Source organism: Mustelus asterias, chromosome 15 (genome assembly GCF_964213995.1).
Source record: "Mustelus asterias chromosome 15, sMusAst1.hap1.1, whole genome shotgun sequence".
Lineage (NCBI taxonomy): Eukaryota > Metazoa > Chordata > Chondrichthyes > Carcharhiniformes > Triakidae > Mustelus > Mustelus asterias.
The window spans coordinates 59524453-59544786 of record NC_135815.1 but is presented as its reverse complement, the minus strand read 5'-3'; the positions used below and the strand labels follow the sequence as shown (position 1 = coordinate 59544786).

General features: G+C 42.4%; 2 protein-coding genes across 7 annotated transcripts in view; one reads left to right on the top strand and one right to left on the bottom strand.

Annotated features, from left to right (window-relative positions):
• tfb1m (transcription factor B1, mitochondrial) overlaps positions 1 to 20334 on the top strand; it is a 99566-nt gene that overhangs the window by 38716 nt on the left and 40516 nt on the right. The window contains exons 8-9 of one of the 3 annotated variants that reach the window (XR_013499656.1): positions 3951 to 4153; positions 7186 to 7331. Coding sequence is in view for 2 of the 3 variants with exons in the window: in XM_078229966.1 (XP_078086092.1) it covers positions 3951 to 4194; positions 13328 to 13339 (256 nt within the window). In the remaining variant the exon portion in view is untranslated. Of the gene's footprint in view, positions 1 to 3950; positions 4195 to 7185; positions 7332 to 13327; positions 13457 to 20334 lie in introns of those variants that run through there. The other 2 variants (XM_078229966.1, XM_078229963.1) reach the window with 2 other exon arrangements.
• LOC144504529 (rho guanine nucleotide exchange factor TIAM2-like) overlaps positions 12285 to 20334 on the bottom strand; it is a 314348-nt gene continuing 306298 nt past the window's right edge. For all 4 annotated transcript variants that reach the window (XM_078229959.1, XM_078229960.1, XM_078229962.1 and 1 more), the window contains 2 exons: positions 14310 to 14467; positions 12285 to 13762 (listed from right to left, as the gene is read on the bottom strand). In XM_078229959.1, coding sequence (XP_078086085.1) covers positions 13134 to 13762; positions 14310 to 14467 — 787 coding nt within the window. In that variant the 3' untranslated portion in view covers positions 12285 to 13133. The remainder of the gene's footprint in view (positions 13763 to 14309; positions 14468 to 20334) is intronic.

Genomic DNA, 20334 nt, shown 5'->3' with positions numbered 1-20334 from the left:
TCTGAATTTAATTGCGCATGTGCAGATTCCGCAAGTTGTCAGTTTCAGAGGATTAATGGCGGCAAATGTGAGTCATCAAAATACAGTTAGATCAAATTGTTTACATCTCAGAAAAGTACAATGAGGGAAACCTGTTCTGCCCACCCAGTGTGCCCTGCCCTGTTACTTAGCTTCATTTTAAGACACTACTCTATTTTCATCATCTTCTTGCCTTGACATCAAGCTGGGATATACTGTCTGATGAATTAGGAATAGGTTTGCTGTTTTATATGCTTCAGCTCACTGAAAATCAGATCCATAAGAAGAACATCCTTAAATGAAAAAAGTTGACTTTTAAGTAATCATAGAACCATAGAAACCCTACAGTGCAGAAAGAGGCCATCTGGCCCATGGAGTCTGCACCGACCACAATCCCACCCAGGCCCTACCCCCATATCCCTACACATTTACCCGCTAATCCCTCTAACCTACACATCTCAGGACACTAAGGGGCAATTTTAGCACGGCCAATCAACCTAACCCGCACATCTTTGGACTGTGGGAGGAAACCGGAGCACCCGGAGGAAACCCACACAGACAGGAGGAGAATGTGCAAACTCCACACAGACAGTGACCCAAGCCGGGAATTGAACCCAGGTCCCTGGAGCTGTGAAGCAGCAGTGCTAACCACTGTGCTACTGTGCCACCCACGGCTAATCTTTTAGCTCCTGCTTCTAACTGATTCTTGCAGAGTACTACTCATATTTATGCTATTTTATTTAAATTGAAAACTTGAATTGTCTCTTCCCCTCCCACTGTAAAATTATTTTGGCAGCTTTAGACTTGCTTTAGCACCCTGATAACCTTAGTGGTCTAACAATTTAGTGTTGATGCAAAGCAGTTATGGCTTTACACAAGTAGCAAACCTGTGAACTATTATTGATGGCAGGTGTCCCTTGATTCGAGGAGGACACCTTCTCAGATTTGTGAGTTTCTGCCATTAGCCTTCATGTGATTGAACAGGCCAATTCTTGGCCCGCATTTCTTTGGACCAGTGGGGTAGGACGCCTCAAAAGATAGTCCATTTGAAGTGCGGGATTTGCCTCCTTCTCTTTCCTTGTCTGCCATTAAAACCTTGAGACTCCAAGCGTAATGCAACTTGATGGACAAGTTGCCACATTGTGAACAATTGGTAGCAACTTCTTTAAGTCATTAGTTCAATGCTGCTGTGCTCAACATAGTCCAGAGTCCCTCCTTCAACATTTGTAGGTGGTGGAATGTTTGGCTGACCAGGTGTGGGTTAATATGATAAAGGCAAAATACTGTGGATGCAGGAATCTGAAACAAAAACAGAAAATGCTGGAAAAACTCAGCAAGCCTGACAGCACCTGTGAAGAGTGAATAGCGCCAACATTTTGAGTCAGGATGACCCTTTGTCAGAGCTAAAGACAAAGAAAATAGGACAAGATTTAAATATTGGGGGGGCTGTAATTGGACAAAAGGAATGTAAATGATGATGACAAAGGCTGAGAAAGGTGCTAAGAGCATCCATTAAGAGATCGGACTGAGTGATGGACAAGTTGCAAAGTGAGATTTCAGAAGTGGAAAAATAAAAATAAGAATATGAAATAATAAAAATGGGCAAATAAGATGAAAAGAAGATCTGTCCATCAAGCATCTGTATGGAATGAATGATACAGACATCACTAAGGGAACAACAATGTACTTGGGGAGTGATGAATCCCACAGTTAGAATACTCTGTCCTCATTCATTCTCAAGATCAAAAATGAAGAATGTGCACTTTCAAGTGTACTTAAATTATAGAAATTAGAAGCAGAAGTAGGCCGTTCGGCCCTTTGAGCCTGTCCACCATTCATTTTGATTATGGTTGATCATGAAATTCGATATCCTGATCCTGCCTTGCCCCCATGTCCCTTGATCGCTTTAGCCCCAAGAGCTAAGTGTACTCTTGACTAAGTGTACTCTGGAAGAAGTTAACAGCCAGGAAAGACAGGTAATAAATATTTGAACACAGTTCCTAAAGGGTGAAGGCGAGACTCTAATTCACAGTCATCCACATTCTGGTGAAGTCTTTTTAACAAGGTTTTGTTTAAAATATAAAGTCAGAGGATGCTCAAAAAAGCTCAGGAACTCTGGCCGCGATTCTCCCAAAAGTGCTGAATTGGCGGGAAAACTGTTCTAAATCCCGACTGTTTTGTCAGTTCAGCTTCTCACCTGAATCTCTGCGGTGCACTGAGTGCAGAGGCCCCAGTCATGAATATCATTAAAAACCCAGTGGGGAGGGGCCTATTCACGCCGGAGTCTGACAGTTCTGGAACTCTGCACATGCAGAGTGGTCCCGATCAGTCAGACTCCCCGTTCGCTGGCCAGCCTGGGACCACCACATTGCTGCCCCTCCAGCCCCCCCCCCCCCACGGCCCGATCACGGCCCCCACAGCAATTCCCGGGCCAGCCAGACGCCCGTCCCATCGCGCCCCGATACACAGCCCACACACCCCCCGCCGCCCCTCCCAGCAGTGACGATAGCCCCACCCCTCTCACCCCAGCAGACCTCCCGCCCTAATCGCTGCCCTCCCTCCAGCCCAGACTGATCCTGTCTGCAGAGTGGTAGCGGGACCCACCACCCCCACTGATTGCCCCTAGGCCCTGCCCACAATAGGACCTGCCCCCTTGGCACTGCCCAATGCCTGGTGGGCAGTGCCAAGCTACACCCTGGGCATGTGCACTTTGCCCCTTGGGCAGTACCAGGCCCCACAGGCTGGTACTGCCAGGGTGCCCATGCCCAGGGGGCACCACCCCCACTGCCGCCTGATCCCCGGGGGGGGCCTGATTACCCCCCCTTCATTCCAGCGGGGTCTCCTGCTAGTTCCCTGAACGTGGGGAGCTACTCTGAACCCGCCAGAATGAAGTGCTCCTGGCGGGGTGGGGATTCGATCGGGCCCTGAAAGCTCCTAATAATGACCTGCTAAACACATTCAAAATACATTTTTAAAAGATTTCAATTACTTACCTGCCTTCCTGCTGGTTTCCAGCGTGGTCTGACCGGCGACTGTTTGCCAGCTCTGGGAGATGCGCGTGCATTCCCGGCACATGCGCAAATCCCGGTACAAGGTTGGCGACGCACATCTCCCACCTCGACCCGCCAGAAAAGTTGCGGCAGGTCGCGATGGGAGAATTGCGGCCTCTATTTCAATTACAATTTTGACAAAAACATTTTGACTTAAAATCTGTAAGAAATTGCATTAAAGCATTGTTAGAGAGTTTAAAAGAGTTGGAATGAAGTTTTAGAAGCATAGAACGAGAGTAAAAGATAGAATTAGAAGGTATGCTGGGCACAACTTGCAAGAAGTCGCCACGCTCCGGCGCCATCTTGGATTGGATTGGAACAGCTTTTTCCTTGCTTTTGAATGGACTTACCTTGCATTAAGTTGATCTTTCTCTACACCCTAGCTATGACTGTAACACTACATTCTGCACTCTCCCGTTTCCTTCTCTATGAACGGTATGCTTTGTCTGTATAGTGTGCAAGAAACAATACTTTTCACTGTAAATACATGTGACAATAATAAATCATATCATATCAAATCAAAATGTTAACACCTTTTCTTTCTCCACAGTGTTTCCAGCATTTTCTGTTTTTATTTTAGATTTCAAACATCTGCAATATTTTTCCATTGCATTTTAAATATAGCATTTTTTAAGAACATAATTAAATTTTTATCTTGCCTGAATTGCATAAAACACTTGCATAACATTCTTCCAGTCTAACTATGAACTTAGATGACAATAATCCACTTCTTAACAGCCAGCTGGCAGTTACAATCTGTTACTGATTCACAGCTATTTCATTAATTATCATTTCTAATGCTTCTGTTGTCTAAAAATTCAAAACATGCTGCAATATATTGTGAACAGATGCATTTTATACAAGTGTCTTTGTCCTTTCTAGGATTTTATTTCCTGAAGCCCTGAGATTACAACTAACAGAACAAATGCTGTGTACTGCTGATGTTGACCCTACACTCCGGCCAGCTGAACTTTCTATACCACAGTTCAGAGCCCTTTGTGATGCATATGGCCAACTGTGCAACGAAAACCAAAATCTTCTCACTTACAACTTCAGAGAAGAATTGCGACAAAAGAAACTTTTGGGTAAAGGGAAAAAAAGTCACATTGACGAGTACGAGATAAGTGTAAGTTGAGAAGTCCAGGAACTGGATATCTGTGTTTGGTGCTAAAGCTACATCATTAACTGCTTTTAAATTGACTTTCATTAAAAATTGTGTTTAAGATCAGCTTTATGATTAGCCTGATCATTCCAGTAAGATGCTTCAGTTGAGACTTTCTATTTTCCGTGGGAAAAGTAATGTGTATTTGAAACGGAAGCGACTGGAACACTTTAGGGACTGGAACAGTTGTTTCCAGGATGTTGATTTTGTGTCATGGTAGGCATGACACAAAACGAGGGAAAACTCTCAGGTGAACTCTGTGGTAAATTATTACGGAAGCACGCGGCGGTAATGTCAATACTGCATATCCAATCAGTAATGGTAAGTAGAACATTATTGAAATAATAAGGATGTAAGCACAAACAAGACTAAGTGCATTAATTTAAAATTAAAATAAGAAAATAATCAATTAATTAAAATGCAACAAAGGTGGCAGGGCAGGAGATGTATTGCGGCTGCAGTATATGGGAGCTCTTGGATGCTAGCATGATTCATGGCAAACATCTGAAATAAGCATTATTAGATTGAAGAGCTTTGGCCCCAAGTTAATGAACTGGAGGCAGAGCTGCTGACACTGCGATTCATCAGGGATTGGATAAGTTAGATGGAAAATTATTTCAGAACGCAGTCCCTTAGGATAGGGTCTTCTGATTTGGTTCATGATCAGCAACAAGAGGATGTGACTGTGAGGGGGGGTAAGTATGGGTCAAAGTGGCAGGCTTCAATCTTTACAATGTTCAAAAAGTTTGAGATTCTTTCAGTTTATATGGATGGGAGTGGGAGCTGCAGGGTGGATGAGCGAACTGACATTGGTGCAGGAAGGCGGAGTAATTAAAATGTAATAGTAGTAGGAGATAGCGTAATTAGGGGGGATAGACACAGTTCTATACAGCCGAGAGTGGAAGTCCAGTTAGCTGTATTGCCTGTCTGGTGCCAGGATTTGGGACATCTGCTCGGGGCTAGAGAGGAACTTGCAGTGGGAGGGGGAGGATCCAGTTGTCACAGTCCACTTGGGTACCAATGACATAGATAGGAGTAGGAAGGAGGTGCTGCATAGGGAGTATGAGCAGCTATGGCCTAAATTAAAAAGTAGAATCTCAGGATTATCAGAGCCATGAACAAATTGACAAAAGTAAATAAAATTACAGAGTTAAAAATTGCTGTGGCAAAAGTGGGTTTCTGTTCATGGATACTGGCACCAGTACTAGGGAATGTAGAAGCTCTACTGTTGGGATGGTTTTCACCTGACTGTGCCGGGACCAGTGCTCTGGTAAGATATATAACCAGGGCAGTAGAGACAGCTTTAAACTAAATATTTTTAGTGGAGGGTAGGAAACAAGAGAGGGAAGATTTGGTAAATTTCAGGATAAAGGGCAAGGCAAGAGGCAGCAATACAGGTAATGACAATCTGAGTGTGACAGGGATATATAAAATGATAGCAGAGTTTCCAAATAATATAAAGACAGAAATAAAGGCTTTATATCTGAATGCCCACATCACTCTTAACAAACAGATGAATTGTCAACTTAAATAGTAATAAACCTATCTGACTTGCTGACTCAATATCCATTACAGAACATGGCTGCAAGGCAACCCTTGCCGGGACCTGAATATTCAAGGGTACTTGACATTTTGGAAAGAAAGGAAGCTAGGAAAAGGTAGTGGGATGGCTCTGTTAAATAAAGATTATGGGTGGAATCTTTCCAAATAAATTCTCTAAGTGTCATAACAGTGTGAAAATGGGAGTGTTCCACACTGGTCTTTTGGATGGGCTCAGCACTGCAATCTTCCAGCACTTTATTTGCACCAAGGAGGGGACCTAAGTACACTGGGGAAGCCAGTTTCAGAGCATTCAGGTGCCATTGCGCAGGATGCCCCGATTGCTAGTGCACTGGGAGACCCCCCCCAATGGACACCGGACTCCCCTGTCATCAGTGGCATTGCTACCCAACCCCCAACAACAACACGGGTTGCTGGCATTAGGGCATCAGGACAGTTCTGATGAGTCCCCTGCACACCCCACCCCTCCCCCCGCACGACCACTCCCCTTACACCACCATACCCCTTGTAGAGCTCCCCTTGCACTTATGGTGCCATGTGGGCACTGCCACGGTTTAGGTGTGTACTGCCAGGCTGACACCGCCCGACCATGCTCCCTACCACCCGGGGGCTTCAATGGCCTCTGGTCCCTCTGACATAGCCATGGCGCCTGGTCTCCAATGGCCTCCAGTGTCACCGGTGTGACATCATGCCAACGAAGGCAGAAGCATCCAGGGAGCGGAAACAGCTGTGCTGAAGCAAGTAAGTGCTTTTAAATTTAGACATTTTTATGCTAATAGGCTTTGCGCCCTTTCTGGGTGTGAAGCTGTTCTCGCTGGTAAAAAGGGGTCAGAGGATTTTTGCCCTCCCATGCTATCTTCCTGGTTTGCTATGCTGATTGATTGGCATGGCGAGCCGCTAAGATCGTGTCCAACATTAGTACAATAGTGAGAGATTACCTTCAGTCTAGAGTTCAATATGTAGGCTGGGATTTTCCATTCAGGGACAGTAAGAGGGAAATAACGAATATGGTTTATTACAACAATTTGTTAGGGTACATAGCGAGTATGGTTTATTAAGAGATCTTTATAAGGGTTAAATGTCTCATCAAAAGGGACTAAGGAATCTGCGTAAAACTGTTAGAAAGTTTAAGTAAAATTCTAAAATCAGGCAAAAAAACATAGACTGCTTATGGTTTAGCAACTAGCTTCTATGCCTCTGTACTGCCACAAAACTGGTAGTGCAAGGTCAAGCTTGGTAGCAAACAAGAGGTTAGGAAGACAGATAATTCTTGGCGAAACAGATATCCTACCTTGTAGTGTCTGTAAATTGTTTAATGTGAATCTAAATCAAGCAATGTTTGAATTTTTAAAATTGTACTGCCTATGTAATTTTCACTGTATAAATGTCTCATAGCTTTCCAGTCGGATAGAGTCTGCTTCAGAGGTCTTTCTCTGAGTTGGTGCTCTCCCAACACATTAGCTAATAAACAATCGTTCTGAAATGTTGGCGTCACGAACAAGATACTCATATCGGATTGTCAGAATGGCTGTGCAAAAGGAGTGAGTATATTTTATCTGCCACCTGTAGTTAGTGCAGTAAGCCTGTCAGAAAATGATCTGGCCTAGTATCAAAGAATCTGGGGGTGGGGAAAAACTCATGGCAGGGGACAGGACTGCGCAGGCATGTTGATTGGGCTGAAGCCACAAGAAATAGGCCAGGCCATACCAATTAAATGAGGCCAGTTTAGTTGAAGCTGCACAGGCGAGATTTTCGGTCGATAAGATTGCAATCAAAGTCGCGCAAGTGGGCTAACATTCCTGTGAAGCTGTATTGGCAGACCTGCGCCTGGTTGAAGTCACGTAGGGAGAGTTTACTCCTGAGTATATACCGTACCTTCACAAAGCTAACAAGAGTCATGCCGCATTTTAGGACTAACCACACAGAGTCAGGCAGGATAACGCGTGATAGAAAGGAGGAAGAGAATGCTACGGACTTTGATTGGGGAGCCGAGAGCTCCATTACAAAGTTCATAGTGGAATAACAGTCAAAATTAGTTAAGAAAATGCAGAAGGATAGTTGGAACCCACATGCTACACAATAGGTGGTGGGTGGATCAGAAGGCGGCCAAACGACAGAAAGGGGCAATGGTAGTCACCAGTTAATATTTATAATTTGGTAGACAAATGAATGACAAAATCCAAAAAAGCTAGTGGCTGCAGTTTGCAGTGATATCGTTGAGTATATAGGGGCAGGGCCACCCCTGTACGATAAAAACAGTCACTGACCGCCCCTTTGGGCGAGGACACTAAACCCATGGCTGCTGTGGCCAAAACCAGTAGAATTAGTAAACCTAGGAAACTGGATAAGACTAAACCTGAACTCAAATGTGAACTCAACTTTAGCAGGAAGATTAGAAAAGCAGTTTATTTAAATGGAGAACTATTGTAAAACTTAGCCGTACAGAGGGATCTGGGTACACTGGTATTTGAATCACAAAAAGTTACTATGCAGGTACAGCAAGTGATTAGGATGGCAAATGAATGTTCTTTATTGCAGGGGGAATGGAATATAAAAGTAGGGAAGTTTTGCTACATTTACATATAAGTGAGACTATGTCTAGGGTGCTTGTACAATTTTGATCTCCTTACTTGAGAAAGGATATAATAGTATTGGAAGCATTTCAGAGCTGGTTCACTCGAATGATTCCTGGGATGAGGGGTTATATTCTGAGGACATGTTGGATCATTATCCTTTAGCGTTTTAAAGAATGAGAGGTGACCTTAATGAAGCAGGAAGGATCCTGAGGGCAATTCACAGGGTGGATCCTGAGAGGATGTTTCCCCTTTGGGAGAGATTAGAACAAGGGGACACCACTTAAAAAATAAGGGGTCTCTCATTTAACGCAGAGATGAGATTTTTTTTTCTCTCCAAGGCTCCACGGTCAGTGTAATTGTCTTCCCCAGAAAGCAGTGGAGGCAGGATCATTGAATATTTTTAAGGCTGAATTAGATAGATTCTTGATTGACCATGGAGTCAAAAGTTATGGGGCAGCAGAAGTAGACAGTAGAGTTGAGGCTACAATCAGATCATGATCTTTTCAAATAGCAAAGCAGACAAGGGGATGAATGGCCTACTCCTGATCCTAATTCATATGTTCATATTGGTCAAAGTGTGGGACAACTGTTTGGGATTTATTCAGAGGGCAATAGCAACAAAGATTAATAGATGTTACCAGAGTGGTATCACATAACAGTATGCACTTGAATTAGGAGTCAATAACTTCCACACAGGTTGAGGAGTTTTCTTGTAGAGATTTATCTGTGATTATGCCTATCCCACCCACAATGTGGTTGGCCACTTACCTTCAAGTGCTTTCTAAGAGTCTGGGTTATGCCAGATAGTCTGTCTATGATCAGTTGGACTCCCATGCCTAGACTGATATCTAGGAGAGAACAAGTTTAATTACAGCAGCTTATCTCATAAGTTCACTTCTACACACTGATTGCATCATAATGGCAATGAATAGTTGACATAACTGATCTCTGTAATGCTCTTAAGGTGATAATTAATTGAATTAGTTAAATAAAAATTGCAACAAATAAAAACATTCTCATGTCAATTAAACAGGTATAAGTGTGCAATCCTAGTCATGTTTCTGTAGAGATAATATTGACTGGACCAATACACAGTTAATTTCCATAGGAGAATTGGAATCTGTTTTCAAATGCAAAATTGCTTGTTGCTCCAGTTTTAATGTAGTCTTTAGAATATTTACAAACGTTTTAATGTAGTCCTTTAGAATGTTTACAAACACAACTGAGCGGAATGGTGGCACTGCTGCCTCAAACACCAGGGACCTGGGTTCAATTCCAGTCTCAGACCTGTGTGGAGTTTGCACTTTCTCCCCATGTCTGCATGGGTTTCCTCCCACGCCCCAAAGCTGCATGGGTTAGATGGATTGGCCATGCTAAATCGACCCTCAGTGTCAGGGGGATTAGCAGGGTAAATACATGGGTTTGTGGGGATAGGGCCTATTGGGAATGTTGTCGGTGCAGACTCAATGGGCCGAATGGTGGCCCCCTCGCACTGTAGGGATTCTATGAAATTACATCTCCCAAAATGTAAGCGGGAAATATATTTCCAGTAAAAAGGTCTGGAAATAACTAGGCTGGAAAAGAATGGTACCAAATAGTCAAAGAAGCAGGAACGATGGGTTCAGGAGTTGCTGGATGAGTAGTCCCGAGCCCTAGATTAATAGTGCTTAGAACATTATTTCATATCCCACAGGGTGGGTTTTAAAAATTTGGAAACAGCAAGCTGGTATTGGTAAAATGAGCTTGAAGTTGTCAGAATGTCATAAAAACTCATCTGGTTCATAAATGTTCTCAAGCCATTCAGAAATTGCCACATAGTGGTTCAAGGCAAAGGCTCTCCAGCACCTTCTCAAGTAAAGCTTTCCAATGGCCACATTCTGATAATGGGAAGGCAAGAGAAAATGATGTTGATTTTCAATATCATGCAGATGTAAAACTGGTATTGCAGATCAGTTGTCTACTTCAGGGATCATTATTTTTAATGTAAATTGGACAGTTTCATAATGGACAGTTGATATGCAACATCAGTTCATCACCCTGAGAAATCAACAATGTGTTCAATTTTCAGGGGTCCTTTATTTGTTAAAACACTTGTGTAGTATACCAAGAATGTGTTGAATAAATGAATGAAATAGATGAATTATCATGTAGCTTCCATTAAATTATGGTCCTGTGACATCCAAATTGAAGGAAATAATTTAATTGCCAGGGAGAAGAATGGAATTGGTGGTGAGAGCTGAGTTTTGGTAGGGTTTGAAGACAATGGCTTCACTCTTTTGGAGTGAACATTGGAGGAAATTTCTTGTCATCTAGGACCTGATATCAGATAAGCAGTCGGACACGACAGAGACAGATGAGGAGTCTGAGTAAGGTAGAGCTGGGTGTCATCAGCATATGGGTTTTCGGATGATATCACCAAGAGCAGCTGGTATATGAAAAAAAAAGTAGCCAAGAATAGATCCTTGGGGAACAGTAGAGATAAGTGTGTGGGAATGGAAGAGGAGCCAATGATTGTGACACTACGATTAGATAAGAATGGAACCATGAAAGTGCAGTGTGATCCAGATGGACAACAATGGAAAAGTTTGGAGAAGGTTGTATAATTACTTGTGTCAAAGGCTGCAGACAGTGAATAATGAGGGATAGTTTGCCTTTGTCAGTCATACAGGATGTAATTTGTATCGTATTCAACCCCAAGATGAACTTTGAACTGGATATCCAGACAGTAATTAAACTGCCTATTTCCGGCTCCGTAATACCACTTGTCTCTTCCCCTCTGCTGCTGAAATCTTTAGTTACCTCTAGACCTGACTATTCTAACATACTCCTCGCTGGCCTTTTATATTCACTCCAAAACTCTGCTGTTAATGCCCCAACTTGCACCCAATGCTTTTCACCAATCATACTTATGCTCACTGACTTACACTGGCTCCTGGTTAATGCCAATTTCAAATGTTAATTATTATTTTCGAATCACTCTGAGGCCTAGCCCCTCCATTAACACTCTAATTTCGAGCCCTATAACCCCGAGAGACATCTGCACTCCTCTAATCTGGCCTCCCACACAACGCTAATTTTAATCACTCCATCTGTGGTGGCTGTGTCTTCAGTTGCCTATAGCTTTAGCTCTAGCATTCCCTCCCAAAACCTCTACCTCTCCTCAAGATGGTTCTTAAAACCTACTTTCTTGACCAGAATTTTGGTCATCTGTGCTAAAATCTCTATGTGGCTCAGTCATATTTTGTTTTATAATACCTCCATGAAGCAACATTTTGATGTTTTATGACTTCGAAGCTGCAAGTTGTCATTTAGATTTTTTTATATAAAAAAACTAATTTTACACTTGCCTCTCATGCTCATTAGCCATTGCAGCTAAAAGGGACAGAGGAGCAACTTGGAGTTTATCCCTGAGGCACATGATGTTGGTGTTGGACTGGGTGGACAAGATGAGAGGTTACACAACACCAGGTTATAGTCCAACAGGTTTATTTGAAATCAAAAGCTTTGAGCGCTGCTCCTTTGTCAGAGGGGTTCACTGGATAAAGAAGTAGCACTCTGAAAGCTTGTGATTTCAAATAAACCTGTTGGGACTATAACCTGGTGTCATGTGACCTCTGATCTTATCCCTGAGCGAATCACTTGATTTCATTTGTCCATTTCCCAGATTAGCACAAGCAAAATTATAAAGGGCATTTGGGAAACCTAGACAAACTTGTATCCTACTATTCCAGAGAATATTGGAGCTTTACAGTCTGAGGTAGGAATTGGCTTAGAAAAGTTCCTAGTTCAGTAGCTGACCGAAGTTAGAATCTTCATAAAGGTTCCTTTGGACTTAGGCTTGTCATACATGATACAACATACACTGACTTTGAATTAACAATTAGGGTCATCAATACACAGAACAACACAGAATTTCTTGAATACAATGTGCATTTTTATTCCACATCAGAACACTTTTTAGCATATTTGATGTCAAGTAGTCATTCAACAGAATACAAAATATAACCAATTAAAACCAATATTACAATGCAGTTTTCATAAAATTACAATATACACAACCTCCAACATTTATGTACAAAGGAAAAAAGACATCTAAATGTTAGCATTAAGAGGCATGTGCAATACTGCAGCCTCTACCAAAGCCTGTAGTGCTAAAGGCAGTGTTAAATAAGTAGAGCTCTTTGTGTCAGGCCATCAGAGGTTTACCTTGGCAAACTGAAAAGAAAAGAAAACAGTGCCATACTTAGCATTCTAAAATTTAAAAACTGGACACAATGTCACAAATTCCATCTAATCATTATCTTGGTGCTGTAATGTAAACCAATATTTTCCATCTATAAATAAAATGAAGATTTACAGCCTATTAGAATAAGCAATTTAACCTTTCTTGAAAATATTACTTACTTTTGGTGTTCAATACCTGCCTTATTTGCAAATCCAATACAAAACTAGTGAATTATAGAAACTAAACAATTTTATTGTCCTCAACAGACAATAAATAATTGATGAATATGCTTATTATTTTCTTTAACGAAAACAAGTATTAAAAATCTACATTTTTGAGGCTAACTGTGGTCTTAGTGCAGACAGCAGTAAGGCAAACTAAACATTACTTTCCTTTATAAAGCTTCTGCGATCTTTACTTTCGAAACCAAAAACAATTGACCAGAACAGTATAACTTGGATACTTAAAATAAAGACAAACAATAAGCTAACTTCAATTCCTGATCATTTTGCAAGGAGCAGCACTCATTTGAGACTTCGAAGCTAAGGCTCCCCATTACTTTCAATGTTTTCGTAGAAGCAGTCTTCATTAACTACAGAAGTTAGGCTCTGGACACTAAACTCTCTCTCCAACACAGAATTCAAGTCAACATTTGGACCATCAGATTGACTATCCAGAGATCGGTTGTGCTCATGCATGGCTAACAGATTCCCTTTTTTCTTCTTTGTACTGGTAGCTTTTCGTTTGATTGGACAGAAGTGACCTCGCACAAGCCTGGGATGGTCATCTATTTGTTCCACCTCTTCTGTATCCAATTGTTTATTTGGTGCCTCCTCCACATCAGCTTTATCAACTTCAATATGCATTTTTTCAAATTGTACTTCAATTTCATCTGTCAAAGTCTCTTTCTTGGACTTGCAGTAATCTTCATCATCACTCAAAATGTCTGATTCCTTTACGCCAGCTTCCCGTTGCTCCTCTGCACCACTATGTTCTTGCTTTGGATATGAAAGACTACTAGGCTCTAGTCCACTCTCTGAGGTATGACAGCCACTGCTTTGTGTTCCACTGCTCAAGCTACATTCATCAGAATCAATGGCATTACGTCTCCCAGAGTCCTGACTCCAATAAGATGAAGACTGCTTGAACAACTTTGAAGCTCTAGTTGATGCTGAAGTAAAGAACAAACCAAAATATTAAATGAAGCTATTGTCACTATTTTTTAAAAAACTAGAAATAATAAGTATAATTTGATACAAACTAGAGGTAGGGTTGAGGTCAAGACTTGGTTTTAAGACTATGTACATGTCTTAGCCTTCATGTGAGATTCTTCCAGTGTTTCATGTTATATACCATGTTTTATTGAACAGTATAAACCAGGAAGATCCCAAGCTCAATCTCTTGTTTGAAAAGAGCAGAGATCTGCCATTGAGATAAATTGACATAGAATAGAATAAATAGGATAGGAAGAATCTCTGAAGAAAATCTGGAATTAAGATGTTTTAAAGAACATAAATTAAGTGAATGTAACAGCCCATTAATTATACTGTGCAGCAGATACAAGGGAAATTTTAATCCCAAGTATTGATCAAAGAAAATGCATTTCATGAGTGAGCTTTTAATTCTAAATTTAATTTAATTTCCATGACAGTCAAAATATTGGCTAGGCATTGGTACAAGATTTGCTAATGCAGGAAATATTTTGTATGTTTTCTTACCAATTTTGGCAGAGGATGGTACCCTGTTTCTTACAGGAATCATATATTCTTTATTCAGTTTCTCAAGTGCTCCTTCCGACTTTGTCATATGGCGACGAACATTCTCTCTCAGAATTGAACGTATCACTTTAATGATATTTGTTTTACTTTCGGAATCACTGGAAAAGTGGAAATAAAGTAAAATAATTGTTGTTGCATAAATGCATACAAAATATCATTAAAAGCAAATGACTTTATGCCACATAACGTACATGACAATTGTGCCTTTCAAAATAAATTTTTACCATTAACCATTAAATATATGATGCTAGTTTAATGCTCTTTGGTTTATTTTAGTATACTTTATCAAAGTGTTAGTATGTGGGGTTCATCTGCAAGCCTAATGGCAATCAAGGTAACAAGTATAAGCAAAGCCTTTATGTCAGAGATAGAAGGAAAATTAGAGGACTTGGTTAATCTTGATTACTCTCAGGCACCATCTGGTGGCTGAGTAAAATATAAGACTGGCTACATCTGTGAGCAGATCACTTTATTTACTTTGGCCAGGGTAATGCTGCATGGTACAGAGAGCTAAATACAGTGGAACCCATATCGAATCAAGATGTTCTTTAATGATGAAAATTTTGGACCCAAATCAAAATATCCACAGATTCATTACAATGCTAAGTGCTGACATTCAAATACTCGAAAAACTCATTCCTAATTCACAATGAAGTATTTCACTTCTTCATGCCTTTCATTTATTAATAAATAGCATGATTACCAATATTGGAGCAACCAAAAGACAAACTGGTGGCCACAGCAATTGAAATATAATCACTTGGTATCCTACAACATAATGGCCAATGTTTTATAGTATACTACCTCATGATTAAGTAATTATAATGTTGGATTAAATGTATAGATATTAAACTTTGAGAAATTAAATGGAGTTAACATTTTAGACAACTTGATCTTCGATCTTATTAAAACTAGTTGGAGAACTTAGTGTAAATTCCTGCTTACCCTATTACTTGAAGAAAAGAATCTGGAGGTGGATTTTGTGATATAAATAAATGCTGCTTAACACTGCTGACTGTTATTAACTCATCAGCTAGACAACAACACGTAACAACCAGACCAGGGCTGTTAAATGAACAGTTCAGGAAGTTTCTGAAGCTGCCCTATGGTGGTATGTCATGGAGAGACTTGTCATTGAAACTTACGAAAGGATATGTAGTAAGGACGGGATTTTCACACGGTGGGTGTGAAAATCGGCATTTTCAGCACTGGCTAACTAGACACTTTGGAAAAGACATTTGGGCAAATCTTTACTGAGCATGTGGGATTATTTGATGAGGGGCTGGAGCTTCTTGTCTGGTCAGCTGCCCGCAACTGTATTCGGAGTCCCAATATCTATGCTGCAGTTCCAGCTTGTCCAATTGTCTCGCACTTTTCTATGGCTCTGGAGGATTTCAGCACTACGAACAAGGAGTTAATACAGGAGTTGGAATTTTCCAACCATTCACACCAGTGGGATCTTCCAGTCCCACCGATGATGAATCCTGCCACAGGTTCCCTGGCACCGGGGTGCAAACAATGGGAAGCCCGACTGTGGCAGGACCAGAAGATCCCGCTGCCGGCCAATGGCAGGCCCCCTCTGCCACCATGAAGCACCCTGCCCAAGGAATTTCATTCGTTCCAGGAATGGTGATTCGTCTCGCCTGAACATGCCTCGGTGCCTAACTCTACTGACTTGCAGCATTGCCACTCAAAGGGGTGTGTATCTTCCTTGATTCGGCAAAATACTATTCAGTTGAGTGCCCCATCAATCAGCCTTCCATGCAGAGCACTGGTCCTCCAATTGGCCCTCAGGACCCTCATCCCATTTGAACTTTGTGCTGCACTTTCACTTCTGGTTAGAAGATGGTGGTGCCTGAGCTCTCACTCCCAGACCAGCTTAAACCCTCTGTGTGTAACTATAAATATCCCTTCCATCAGCCTGGAGGAGCTTGATAGAACAATATGCCAGTGTGGATCACATTTTTCTACCCCCCCCCCCCCCAAACTTGTAGCCTTCTGCCCAGTTAGACAAAGCATACCTCTCCCCAGAACCCTCCAATACCCTGACACTATCTTTTCCCCATCTGTAGGCTGCAGGTGGTTTCCCTGACTGAGTGCGCTATCTGCGGCCCACTATAATGCCAGACATCCTCAAGGACCGAGGTGCATGATGCTACGAAGACTACCTATGCATAACATTCTGGGCGCTACTGACCCTGGACCTTCACCCACCTGAATTGGGAGGGGGCGAATTTTTGCAAGGTCAGCAAAATGTAAAATGAAGCCCTTTTTCACACCATTCTGGCTCCAACTCACTTACATCCCTTTGTAAAAGATTCCTCCCATAGAGGTGCAGAGTACGCCTTGCCGCCTCCCCCCCCCGAACCCCACCTTGTCGTGTTTCAGAGTAGTACCTCTGCCATTATTGCCCCTCCCACAATGGAGGTCTAGCCCTGCAGCCCCTTTCACAGCATCCCCGCCATACCACTGCTCTGGTGTATAGATCCTTGCCCATGATACCCCCTCTTATGTGGTGCTGTCTGCAAAGGCTGGCACTGAGTTAAAGTGCCAACAGCACTCTGCGATGAAAGGTAGGTGAACAAACCTCAAAGTTATGAATGAAGTGCTGGTAGCCAGATGAAAAGAGGACCCAGATGCAGTAACCACCATCTAGATGAGTGAGTGAGGAGCAATGGGGCCATTCTCAGCGAGAGGAGAGAAGCCATTAAGAGAGAGAAAAGAAACGTGGCCATTAACAGCAAGAGACCAGTGCCACCCCCATGAGCTAATGGTCCTGCCAATGCACTGAACTCCAGGGAGAGAGGTCCTGTGGGAAGGTGAAAGGAGGACAGTAGAAGTTCATGTGCTTGTACGTCTGAGGCCCATACAATGGATAATAAATAACTAAATAACTCACGCACAGATATCCTCCATCCCTTAAAATGAAGTTAAGGATCTGGAAAGTCATGGGCAACCCCAAAAGCAACAAACTGTAACATTATCATTGTCAGGGAGCTCAGGTATCTTCACCTTGAGAGAGACCGTGGGCAGGGGAAAATCAGCTCAAGGAACAAGATGATGGTTACACCTTCTGGAAAGATGCCGCCTCCATGGCTTTGGCTTCACCATTAAGTGGAGGAAAAGTACCCGGGAAGGAGCTGAACATCGAGTTGCATTGCCGAGAGCAAGCTGAAGCCAAATGTTGACAGCGAAAAGAGCGTGTGGCAAACCAGACACTCCATCCACCCGCTCCTCCAACCACCACCTGTTCCATCTGTGACAGATTATAGATCACGCACTAGACTCCTCAGGCACCTGAGAATCATTTTTAGTGTGAAAGCAAGTCATTCTCAACTACAAGAGACTGCCTAAGAAGCAGGTTGCCAGCTGCACATCACTTATATCCAGTTGAAACGTGTCAGCTCAAGTAGACACCGACATTACCTCTTGATCCAATGCGGGGGATGATACTGGCAAGCAGACTTTATAATAAGTACTCATGACATTTAAATACATTCAAATGGTGTTCCTGACATTGCGCCTCAGGAAACATGATCCACTATTTAAGTCCCAAACGGAAGACAGAATCCTGTTTTCCTGCTGCCGTGAATCGGATTTTTTTCATCTCGTGATATTTTCTGATCCGGCTTACCAGGGATACCTGCTGAGAGTGGGAGTGGAAAAATCCTGGAAAAATCCCCATTTCTTTTGAAGTTACCTGCAGCTGTGATCACAAGAGCTACAGGCAACTTCAAAGCAGCTAAGTGCTTTCAGTTCCTCTTTTGTGTAAACATTAAGGTTAGGAACAAATGGCAAATGGAGTTTAACCCTGACAAATGCGAGGTGATTCATTTTGATAGGACAAATTTAAATGTGGATTACAGGGTCAAAGGTAGGGTTCTGAAGAATGTGGAGGAACAGAGAGATCTTGGGGTTCATATCCATAGATCTCTGAAGGTTGCCACTCAAGTGGATAGAGCCGTGAAGAAGGCCTATAGTGTGTTGGCGTTCATTAACAGGGGGTTTGAGTTTAAGAGCCTTGGGGTTATGCTGCAACTGTACAGGACCTTGGTGAGACCACATTTGGAATATTGTGTGCAGTTCTGGTCACCTCACTATAAGAAGGATGTGGAGACACTGGAAAGAGTGCAAAGGAGATTTACCAGGATGTTCCCTGGTTTGGAGGATAGGTCTTATGAGGAAAGGTTGAGGGAACTTGGGCTTTTCTCTTTGGAGCGGAGGAGGTTGAGAGGAGACTTGATAGAGGTTTATAAGATGATGAGGGGGATAGATAGAGTGAACGTTCAAAGACTATTTCCTCGGGTGAATGGAGTGGTAACTAGGGGGCATAACTATAGGGTTCATGGTGGGAGATATAGGAAGGATATCCGAGGTAGGTTTTTTACTCAGAGAGTGGTTGGGGTGTGGAATGGACTGCCTGCAGGGATAGTGGAGTCAGACACTTTAGGAACATTTAAGAAGCTATTGGATAGGCACATGGAGTACTTCGGGATGATAGGGAGGAAATAGCTTGATCTGGGTTTCAGACAAAGCTCGGCACAACAACGTGGGCCGAAGGGCCTGTTCTGTGCTGTACTGTTCTATGTTCTTAACAAAGGGGGGGGGGGGCTGATTTCAACAGTGAAGGGAAAGATCAACAAACAAAGCTGACTGCATGCTGTCTAAAAAACATTGAGTTGTAAATCAAAGGATAGTTAAAAGGACTGAGGCGGTGTGTCTCAGGGATCAGTGCTGGGTCCACTGTTATTTGTCATTTATATTAATGATTTGGATGAGAATTTAGTAGGCGTGGTTAGTAAGTTTGCAGATGACACCAAGATTGGTGGCATAGTGGACAGTGAAGAAGGTTATCTCGGATTGCAATGGAATCTTGATCGATTGGGCCAGTGGTCTGACGAATGGCAGATGGAGTTTAATTTAGATAAATGCGAGGTGATGCATTTTGGTAGACCAAATCAGAACAGGACTTACTCAGTTAATGGTACAGTGTTGGGGAGAGTTATAGAACAAAGAGATCTAGGGGTACAGGTTCGTAGCTCCTTGAAAGTGGAGTCACAGATGGACAGAGTGGTGAAGAAGACATTCGGCATGCTTGGTTTCATTGGACAGAACATTGAGGGCTCTGTCAACCAAACTGCGCAAAATCTATGGGTGAGGAAAAAGGAAGATATATCCGAAGTGCTGTTGTGGAAGGATGCATCATCTCGACAGATGTGATGGAGAAACTGGGAGAATGGAATGGGATCCTCACAGGAGGGAGGCAGGGTGTGAGGAGATGTATTCGAGGTAGCTGTGAGAGTCAGGGGGCTTACCTGGATGTTCGTAGACAGCTTAACCCTGGAATAGGAGATAGTTGAGGAAGGTGGGAATCTGTACCACTCTTTTTCAGACAGAGAGTTCGAGGCGGGAACCCTCACAACATTTAAGTATTTAGATGAGCACTTGAAATACCATTGCATACAAAGTTACGGGCCAAGTGCTGTAAAATGGGATTAGAACTGGGCTTGATGGCCAGTGCAGTCACGATGGGCTGAAAGGTCTCTTTCCTTGCTGTAAAACTGTATGGTTGTAAGGGAAGTGTTGGAGATGGACCACATAAAGGTGAGAAAATGACTGAAATTGGAAGCACAGCTGCTGCTGCCTGTGGAGAATCTGCTAAGTCCTTGAAGAAAAGGGACTTCAATTCTGCTTGGAAGGATTGTTTGGCTGAAACTGAGATTATACAGCCACGGTGATCTGCCAATGCTGTGAGATAGCCTTTGTTGTATTTGCTATTCCATGTGTAATGTATGGTTCGTATGACTGTTATATGCCTGTTAATTTATGTTTACATTGATTCCCATTAAAATTACAGAAAGTAAAATCATTTCTGGTCATTTCTTCATGGGGAGGGAGTAGGCCATTCGGTAAACATGTCGCAAAAATTTACCACTTGCATCAATTATTCACTTCTCAAAAAGGT